Source organism: Nesoenas mayeri (assembly GCF_963082525.1).
Source record: "Nesoenas mayeri genome assembly, chromosome: 3".
NCBI classification, from domain to species: Eukaryota; Metazoa; Chordata; class Aves; order Columbiformes; family Columbidae; genus Nesoenas; species Nesoenas mayeri.
In genome coordinates this window covers 3766764-3777598 of record NC_137544.1, presented here as the reverse complement: position 1 = coordinate 3777598, position 10835 = coordinate 3766764, and the positions used below count along the sequence as shown (strand labels likewise).

At 47.5% G+C, this 10835-nt stretch overlaps 1 protein-coding gene across 1 annotated transcript; it reads left to right on the top strand.

The window, feature by feature from the left end:
- Window positions 1–285: 285 nt before the first annotated feature.
- On the top strand, window positions 286–10005 carry FAM167A (family with sequence similarity 167 member A; the record flags this gene model as incomplete). The annotated part of the gene is made up of 2 exons (XM_080340962.1): window positions 286–660; window positions 9742–10005. The coding sequence occupies 2 exons, from the start codon at window positions 286–288 to the stop codon at window positions 10003–10005; spliced, it is 639 nt and encodes a 212-aa protein (XP_080197088.1).
- Between the last annotated feature and the right edge of the window lie 830 nt (window positions 10006–10835).

Genomic DNA, 10835 nt, shown 5'->3' with positions numbered 1-10835 from the left:
CACCTTGGCACCATGCCTCTCACAAAGCCCTCCTTTTTCTGCAGCAAGAGACATCTCTTCTTTCTCACTGCCTTTTCCTTCTTGGACTGGAAACCAACCCTCTGTTTTCTTTCTAGGTGTTCAGCCAAGGCCGGCGTGGTGTTTGAGTGGGAGCCACCACCGCCACGCTGTCCTCCAAGGGGTTGTGTTTGTCACACCGCAGGAGCTGGTCCAGCCCTGAGGCTTTCCAACCTCCATCCCTGGACCTTTACAGAACACCCCTATGCTATTGGACTCCCAAAGAGGATGTCTCTGCCCAAAATCCAAATAGAAGAGGCACTGGACAACACGGATGCTGGCTCTGGAGGTGCCGCTCCTCTTGATGACCATCTGAGGAGCCTCAAGGCGTTGACGGAGAAGCTGAGACTGGAGACCAGGCGCCCTTCCTACTTGGAGTGGAAGGCGAAGCTGGAGGAGCAGGCATGGAAGAGCCCCCAGCCAGCGGGAGAGGACGAGGAGGCGAACGAGGCCAAAAAGGCCACGGGGGAGACTGTCCCCTTGAGGAAGGTGCAGCTGCATCTCAATGGGAGCCCTGCCCAGGACAAGGTGACTCTTACCTCAGGGAGAATAGGCGGCTTTGAGAGCATCGATGAAGCTTTGACGTGGCTGAGGAAGGAGCTGGTAAGTACTTTCCTGTCCCTGTTAGACATTGTGTTTTTTCAAGAGGGGATTTTAAAAAAAAAAGAATGAGGAAACAATCAGCTCCTTGTTCCTATCTGCCTTTAGCCACAGGTGAAAAGGCAATCGTTGTGTTTTCTGAGGCTGGTGGGAGCAGAAGCAGCCCAGGGAAGGGAAAAGGTGAATATCAAAACATCCATAACTTCAGAGAAGGAGACAGACTCATCTCAGCATCCCTGCTGGGATGCAGCAGGCTGGGGACATACAGTAGCTTGCACTGGTTGGGGCTTTTTAGCAGTTTGCCCCCTCCCCTGCTACTTTAGTTATATCTCAGCACTCAGAGGAGTACAGCAGGTATGAATACACCATGAACACATGAGCACTGTTGGTGCAATAGCTCTTTTCTGACAGGCATCATGGAGGGATGCTTTTCAGGGCTGTAGGAAGGAAGCATAAATAGATCCAGCCCCTGGACCTGTCCTCGCAGCTTGTGGCTGATGGTGGTTTAGAAACACCCTCAGCAGGAGACTGTACGCTGACCACTGTGTTTAACAGTCATTAGCAAAGTGCTTCGTTTTGTTTCAAACTGTTGTGAAAACGCTTTCTTCTGACCATGCAATATCTAATGAATAACATTCCTTTTTCTGCTGTATTCATTATGCCAGAACCTTATCTCAGATCCTTCCTCACCCAGCTCCTACAGGTTCATCATCTGTTGACTCCTGCTTTGCTAGAAGATGGTCCACATTCCTTTCATCCTCCCATCCCAACCTTGGGCCTTGTCTTACACATATGAACTGGTAGTTTCACAGAGAGGAAGATGTGACAAAAAGGCTACACCTATGCTAAGAAAATATGTAGAGCCAGGGTGTGGATGCTGGAAGCTCATATTCTATCTGTTGTGTTGCTATCATGGGTTTTGGCACATATTTCACCTGGGACAGCTAGTGCTGAACCAAGCAGCTCCTAAGCCAGCTCAGGAGTCAGCACAGACTGGGGATAATTCCCAAGAGGAAGGATGGGTGCAGCACATCTTATCAGGAGTCCACAGGAGGTAGATATGACGGCCACAACCAAATTGGAGCAGCTGTTTTCAGGGCTGGGCAATGGGCCCTGGCTGCTCTTCACAAGTGCAGGAGCAAACAGATAACAAAACCACACTTTATAGTGATCCTTCCGTTCTTCTCATTGGAATGAGAAATCTTTATTATTTGGCCCACGTGACTGGAAATAACTCCTGTCACATGGATTTGTTTCTGTTGACTAATTGGAAGTTTTCCTGTGAGCCCCACCAGCATTTGCAACTGCATTGACAGCAGAAATATTTGCAACAGCGTCCCAGGGAGCTGGGACATCACTTGTGGTTCAGATGGACTTGTGAAAAATGCTCCTGTGCAAGTGCTTTTCTTTCGATTATCTCTGAAAATCTTCGAGGAAAACTCATCACGCACATCAACGAACAACAGCTTTTAAAAATTCTTTGTGACTTTTGCTCCAGATAATTTTTCTTTGCCAACCTTTTGTTGCTCTTTCTGTATTTGCCCGTCTAGATTGATCTCTAGACAAGTTATTTACAGAGGTGTTTCTGGTTGTCACAGTTTTGGTGGCTGAGATGTTTCTCAGGACCATGACTTTCACAAGTTAAGTGCAGTGCTTTCAAGAATCAAGGACTATTATGAAAAGTTTTGAGCTGCTACCCTAAAATCACTTGGTCTCTGGAGAATCTCAGCTCCTGATCTGAGACCTGAATCTGAGTCCATGCTTGCATCTGGGATGCAGTCTTAAATTCACAGTGCACTTGGTTTAAAGCTCAAGTCTCAGGGTGCCCAAAGACAGTGAGAAGCAGATTTTCCTCTTCAGAACACCAGATTTTAAGAAGTTTGATTCCTTCTTTCAGTTTCTGCCCATGGTGGAAGTATAAATTGTCTCAGAGTCCCATTATAACCTTTAGACTAGGGTGTGGTATATAAACCACCATCTGATAAAAGCTAAGAGTTTAAATTAAAGAGGAAAAAGGGCAAAGCAAACTCTAATTGTTCCTCACTTTCCATTTTCCTGCCTCTTAATTATACCAGTCTTTGCTGGATCTGGACATGACTCATGTAATTTAGAACAATTTCCCCAAAAAAGAGAACATGTATTTGACTGACCACACAGCAAAATAACTATGTTGGAGGCACTATTGTTGGGAAAGAGCTGCCAGCAAACAGTGAGAGCAAAGCGAGGCCATCGCATCGTAGGGTGCTGGAACAAAAAGATGCATTTCACATTACATTTCAAGGGCAAAACACATCTTCTTCTCAAATTAATGAACAAGCTTCCACTCCTCCCAACGCAGCCAGGATTTTTCCTTGTTTATGCCCATGTTGTAACAATAAAACAGTCAGGAAGGCTTCAGAGCAGGATATGGTTATGTCTAAGTTTATGTATTTATTTAAGACAGGAGCCAAGGCCAGACTGAGCAGCATCTCTCAGATAGGACAATGCTTGGGGCAGCCGGTCAGGACACCAGCACCCCACGCACTGGGTAAGGTCACCCTAAGCAGGCAATCAGTCATTCTGGTCTGATTTAATGTAGGGGGCCACAGACCTGGGAGGATCAAGAAACTCAGCCTTGCCCCAGGTTGGTGTGAGTATCCCAGGTATCTTTATGAAGATCATCCAAAAATGACCCAGTAGTCATAGATGGGGTAAAATCTGCCTCTGCCATGTGGTCTTCCACTGCAGGGTGAACATTTCCCAACTCTACACAGTCTTTCATGAGAAAGTCAATTTAGAGTATGTAGAATTATAGTACCATAGAATAGTTTGGGTTGGAAGGGACCTTCAAAGGTCATCAAATCCAATCCCTCTGCCATGAGTAGTGACAAGCTTTCCAGACAAAAGTTACCATTTTCTGTTGAGATTAGGCATCATCCTTCTAGCAGGTGGATATCAAGATTGTTAATGGTTGGACTTGATGACCTTAAAGGGCTTTTCCAACCAAAATGATTCTATGGTTCTATGGTTCTATCTTCACCCAGCTCAGGTTGCTCAGAGCCCAGTTCAGCCTGGCCTGGGATGTCTGCAGGGATGGTTCATCCACCACCTCTCTGGCCAACCTGGGACAGGCTCTCACCACCCTCACTGTAAACAATTTCTTCCCCACATCTCATATGAATATCCCCTCTTTCAGTTTAAAACCATCAGCCTTTGTCCTATCACAACAGAACATGTAGGATTCATCTGTCCAATGATGTACACCAAAAACTGGTGTACATGGAGATTTCTATCCAGGAAAGAAGTGCAGCAGCCTGTGTCCTTACTGAACAAAATGCAAAGATGCAGGACATGCAGCTCCATCACCCATGCTGTGCAACCCTCCTCACAGCTACCAGCGTGTTTAGACTGGGTTATTTCTACAGCAAGGCCCCAGCATGGTCTTGGCTTGTACCACATAGCACCCTTGCCAAACAGTTAGAGCTTCAGGAGTTCATGCATGCTGGAGACTGTTCCCAATAGGCAACTTGTATGAGACCACCCGGTTTTGGAGTTAACTCTTTCCAGACAAAACCAGTATAGGAAGCAAAGTGAATTTAGGAGCATGTGTGTGCCTGAGCTTCCCCTTGGCCATGGCACTGCAGAATGGGCCATGGCACTGCAGAATGGACCACGGCACAGGTTAATTGGCTGGTAAAGTGATAGTCCAGTAGTGCCCAGCTTTGGAATTAAAGTTAACCTTTAAATCTGAAGCATCATTTCCAGTCGTCCGAACTGCAAGGAATTTTCCTCTGTGCCTCCAGAGTCTGCTCTGGTTCAGCTTCAGCCAGATTCAGGCTCCTCATGTTCAGAAGTGAAGGACAAACCCAACGTCTTACTGTCCATCTGCTGTTCTTGGTCCTTCACCTCATGTGACCTGTCCCAGGACCTGATTCTGCACGTTAAGCCCTGGACCTGGTTTATAGGACTGACATATGCCCGCTGAGCTCCAGCCATCCGCATCAGCTGGGACCTGCTGAGAACCTGGCCCTGGGAACCTGATTTATTCAGACACGCAAACTCCTGCTCTTGTTTTTTGTGCTGAGAGGTTCTGTGTAGGTGTACGAGCAAATTGCAGCTCTCAGCATGTGCAGAACTGCCCCGGGGCTGCAGGTCGTCCCTCCCCAACTCCTCCTGCCTCTTCTCTGCCCTCGAGTTTGCTCTTCATCAATGCTCTAAGTAAAGCCATCGCCAGCCAGGGTATGGTGACAGACCCAAGTGGTCAGACTGTAATTTCTTCTTTGTTTATGGAATGTGTCAGAACAAATGTTTACACGTTCTAAAATTAAGCCCTCAAAGTCCTCTTCCTCCTAGATGTGGTGAAAGAACAAAAGTTGCCATGAACTGGGACAACTTAGGACAGTTCTGACTTTGTCCCAGTAGGAAAATAAGTTTTCTGTCTCAAATTCACCAATACTTGGCACTGAAATCTGAAGTGTGTGAGCCAGAATGCTGGAAAAGGCTGGATGGGTCTCTGACCAACCTGATCTGAGTGAAGATGTCCCTGCTTATGGCAGGGGTGTTGGACTAGATGACCTTTGAAGGTCCCTTCCAACACAAACTATTGTAGAATTCTATTAAAAGACACCTGAAAAGACACAAATCTCTCCTGGGAAATTGTAAAATGCCCATGTCCTACTGGTCAGACATTTATCAACTGCTATTATCCGTATCTGGGATACTGACATTGGCTGAAGCTCAAGGCAGCAGCTTGTCCACCCCAACAGCGTGCTCCAGCCATGCAGATGAGAGGCAGCTCTGATGGATCTGGGCATGCAGAAAGACACAGGGTGTGTTAAAAAAGATGGTTTGTGTTAGTAAGGCATACCTGAGGCTCTTCCTGCATTTGGCATGTGAGAGTTGAAGGAAGCCAATTCATGGCTTCTGCTGGGTGCTCCCTTTGTGTTTCTCCAGGACATTGCACAGAGTAGGTGGGATCATGTTGTCATCCCACACAGATGAACTGGTGCATCAAGTTACTTTGTGGGTAAACTGCATAAACTGAAAACCCACGGCTTCCCATGATGTGGCCCCTGTAATCCCATTATTTCTTTCCAGGGAGCTTTGTGAAGCTCTGCTGACCTAACAGTGCACCTTTTAAACACAGATTATTCATCATTTCTAGCAATGGTTTTGTCGTCAGCGTGGGATGGATTGAATGTTTCATGAGGACCCTCTGGGAAATGGAAGGAGAATGAGGATTTCTGGGTTCTGACCCAAATTCTGCTAATATTCTGGGTGGTTTTGAACAAAGCAGCGTTTAACGGGACAGGTCCATGGAAGGAGGACAGGGTGTTTGTATCTCAAGCCAAGCCCCAGTGATGAGTGATGAGTGATGAGTGGGAGAGGCTGTGCCATCTCCTCATTGTGCACATCGTCCTTTAGTCAACCACTGCCAAGCTTTGTTCCTCACCCATCTACCTTTGTTTTCTGGAGGGCAGAAGAGGGGTTTTTATCCTCCTGGAAAAGCCTTGATGATGGTTCACATCTGACAGGTCATCTCTGCTTCCCCATTCAGCCCCAGAGCGCAACCAGAAAGGGTTGTGTTCAAGCCAGTGTCACAGCCTAGGTGATCAGTGTAGATGTGTGGTGGGTTTGCCCCATGCCACCTTGCCCCTACTCTACAGATGGGTCAGCAGGCCATGTGGCTGGCTTGGTGAACCCCAGAGTCACCAAGTCTGACAGGGGCAAAGAAGGCCAAGAACCTGAAGGACATGCCCTGAAGGGCTTTGTCTTCCAGCTTCCATGAAATCAAGGTGGCTTTCTCAAAAGGCAAGGAAAGCAAGAACTGGTCAAAAAGTGGAAAGCTGTCTGCAAGGGGAAAAATAGCAATCTCCAACTCACATCCCTCTTCACAATAGCCTCATAATTCATTTTTAAACCCTTTTCGGCAGTGGTGTCTTTTTTTAATCCCACATTCTTCAAAACATTCAATGAGAACATTTGTTGACGTTTATTGTGTAGCTTGATAAACTCACAAGAAAGAGCGACCAAGGGTCAGTTCAATAGCACCCATGATTGCCTTCCTGATAAAATGTCAAGTTGCAGCATTCATAGTGAAACAGGCAAAAATATTGACAAAATTATTTTTTTTTTTAATTGCAACTCACATGAGAGAAGAAAAATCTGCCAAGTGACATTACTTTGCTGGGTGCACAGGCAACAAGGTCTGTGAGGAAATAGTGGGGTTTTTTTAAGAGGTAAATGATCACAACCCTGCCAACAATTTGAGAGAGATTGAGAGAAAAGGATATTTATTCTGAGATATTCATTCTGAGATTTGTACAAAGGTGACTTAATCCTCTCCAGGCAACTGAACTGGAATCCAGCTGCTGGCTGAGAGCACCAGGCAAGGTCCTCCAGGATGCCTCCATGGTGCAGGATTGAGAAAAGCCTTGCTTGGCTTGGATCAGTTTTCATTATATTCCTGTCATTGGTGGCTTTGCCTTGCTGCAGAACTGGCAAAGCTGCAAGTGGCAATCCCAATGTCTTTGTAGGCATTGCCTAGAGGAAGAGGGTTTGTGCCACAACCTAGAGCATCCCTGAGGTTGCTTTGACAGCTTGGTTGCAGAAGACATCAGGTATCAGAAAATTCTCTTGTAGAAATATCAGGGCCATCTGTAGAGCCTCTCGAGGGGAATTTTGCCCCCTCCTTTCCCTTCTACCTGAAAGGAGGTTGCAGCATGGAGGGCGTTCGTCTTTTCTCCCAAGTAGCAAGTGATAGGACAAGAGGAAACGGCTTCAAGTTGCACCAGGGAAGGTTCAGATTGGAGATTAGGAAACAATTTCTTCATGGAAAGGGTTGTCAGGCATTGGAATAGGCTGCCCGGGGCAGTGATGGAGTCACCATCCCTGGAGGGGTTGAACAGATGCAGAGATGAGGTTCTCAGGGACATGGTTTAGTGACAATGTGAGGTTATGGTTGGACTCAATGATCTTGAGGGCCTCTTTCAACCAAAATTATTCTATGATTTTATGTACAATCCACAAGACCAAGAATAAATTTACCCCCACCCCTAGAGCTAAATCCGTACTCGTAAACTAAACAGCTCTTTTTCAGGCCTGGAGGAAAGCTGGTGTAGTGTGACCACATCCATACTACTAAAATCCAGACAGGGGGCTGCCTGCTGAGGATGAACCCCTCTCTGTTAACTCCTGAAGAGTGACTGTGAGGAATTTCTTGGGACTGTGAGAGCTGGCCTCAGCTCAAAGCATGCCAGGACCTTGCTCACAACTGAGTGGAGAGGAAGACTTGGAGGTGGTAGATGCCCCATCCCTGGAGACATCCCAGGCCAGGCTGGACAGGGCTCTGAGCAACCTGAGCTGGTGAAGATGTCCCTGCTCATGGCAGGGGTGGCACTGAGTGAGCTTTGAAGCTCCCTTCCAACCCAAACTATTCTATGATTGTACAATTCTGTGATTCTATTCTAAGACTCTGTTGCAATACACTATTTAATGTATTGCTTAGATGTAGCCTGGGTCTGTTCCCAGACTTCTCTTTCAAACCACGGGGAGCCAAGAAACCAATGATGTAAATCAAAGGAGTGAGGTAAAGGATGGATTTGGGGTCAAGGCAGCTCCACAGTGCAGCTGGGGTTGAGCTCAGGGTGCACTGGAAGGTAAAAAAACCAATCAAACAAACAAAACAAAATCACGAGTCTTGGTCCCAAGGGGCTCCTTCCAGTGCCAGCTTGTGTCCTGCAATGGAGGCAACACCAGGGAAAGAGGCAGGACGTCGCATCAGGGCAGGCTTTGGGCTGTTTTCCAGCTAGTTTTGCTCTCTTCTTATCTCCAGCACTTACAGAGAGATTTAAGCTGCAAAGTTTCCTAACAGCTCTCAGCTTCTCTCCCATCCCACTCTTTTCTTTGTGGTTTTTGTGGCTTGTTGCTTTTCTCTAAGGAGGGATGTGGGGTGAGACGTGGGGATTGTCTTCTTGGCATCTGCTGTTCTAGCTCTGCCTGCTTCTGTTCCCCAGACAAAGGTTGATGCTTGCACCAAGTGTTCACCTGCTTCCTCCACCACCCCCAATATCCTGCGGCAATAAATTTTCTGCTTAATTATAGGTTGGAATTAAAAAAAAAAACAACTTCTTTCATCACTTCTGCATCTTCCACCTTCCGAAGTTAGGTGCCAGGGGAGGAAAAAACCCTTCAAAACACTTAGCTTGTTAGCCTGGAGGATAGTTGTTCTCCCTCCTGTGGGAAACCACAGAGGTCCTATCCCAAGAGCTACTTCAAATCAGTGAGATAAGCCACGGGGGATGTGGAGGGCCGTGTTCCCGGCTGTCGTGAACCAGCTCTGATTTATGCAGACTGGAAACCCAAGCCGAGTATTTGGGCATTGGTTCTCTGGGGTTCTTTTAATTGGTCCTTTCCACCTCTAATTGCTCCTTCTCACTGTGGCTGCTCCCTTATGAAAAAAATTAATTTGGGCTTTGCTAAAGGTTGAGGTGGAAGCTCCGAAGCCTGCGCCGATGGATTCCTAAGCCAACAGCTTTGTCATGGATGGCTTTAATTCCACTTTCCTGGTGCTCCTGAAAATTTGAGCAGCCATAGATTTCCTGAATGTTAAAAATTTGCCATCCTGAGCTGATATTTGACTGGGATGCATCGCTGGCTGGGAAGATCCCTGTCTCTCTCCCAGTTCTTTGCAATAGTGTAGCATCTCTAGATGAGTGCCTGTCATGATAGAACAAAGGGTGATGGTTTTAAATTAAAAGAGGGGAGATTCAGGCCAGACATGAGGAAGAAATTTTTACAGTGAGGGTGGCAAGAGCCTGGCCCAGGTTGCTCAGAGAGGTGGTGGATGAACCATCCCTGGAGACATCCCTGGCCAGGCTGGACGGGGCTCTGAGCAACCTGAGCTGGTGAAGATGTCCCTGCTCATGGCAGGGGTGGCACTGGGGGAGCTCTGAAGGTCCATTCCCACCCAAACTATTCTATGATTCTATTATTGTTTCTATGATTCTATGAGTTACATTTCCAGTGATTTGGCACAGCTTTTTGCAGGGAGGAGCACAATGACGAGCACTGTCTTCCCTCCTCACCCTCCGTCTTGTGTTTCAGGCAGAAATGCGCCTGCAGGACCAGCACCTGGCAAGGCAGCTCATGCGCCTTCGCAGCGACATCAACAAGCTGAAGATCGAGCAGACTTGCCACCTCCACCAGCGCATGCTCAATGATGCCACCTACGAGCTGGAGGAGAGGGACGAGCTCTCTGACCTCTTCTGCGACTTCCCCCTCGTGAGCTCCTTCAGCCTCTCCACACCGCTCAAGCTCATCGGGGTCACCAAGATGAACATCAACTCTCGCCGGTTCTCACTGTGTTGAAGCGGGGGAAGAAGAGGGAAGGAAGGGGGAGAAAGAGAGAGAGGACTGGGCAGCACCAGGGCTCTCTCTGCCTGATGGCTGGGTGTAAAGAGGCCAAAGAGGGGCAGAGGGAACAGGAGCAAACAGGGAGCCCACAGCTGGTCTTGGTGGCAGGGCAGAGCAGCAGAGTTGGGCACTGAAATGGCCCAGAGATGCTCGTTGAGAAGATAGGACCTGTGTGGAGGAAGCGTGGAGAGCATCTGAACACACCATGTGCACTTAGCCTGCTCCTTTGCAAAGTCCCTTCTCCTCTTCCCCCAACAGTAATTAAGAGAATGCAGCACCAGAGTGGTTGTTTGTACTCAAAAATCAAAGGAGGGGCTCAAAGATCAGCCAAAAAGCCAAGCAAAATCCATTTGCCCTTACCCTTTACCTCCTACTAGGCTACAGCCATCTCTTCAGAGTCACTCTCCTCCCTGGATGTCGCCTTGAGCATTGATGTTCAACCTCTGCTCACCCAAGCACAGGGTCCACGGGGCTATTTCAGGTGGGAAGCTGATTTCCAGTGGAGAAGAGTCCTCCTAGAAGGTGAGAGATTGTGGGTTAAATGGTATGCAGCCCCAAAAGAAAGTGTTGAGAAGATGTGTTTGTTGATTTGCTCCATGGAGTCCAGTGTACTCTAGCTTGATTTTGCCTGTGGTACAGATTAGGAAGAGATCATGGACACATTTATATAGAGGCTCTAGCCTGCCAGAAGTCACCTGTGTGCCCTAGAAGTTATACCCAGAGCAACATATGTTCTTGATCTTGTTGTCAGCAGTGGCCACAAGACACCATGTGGTTGTCCCCTG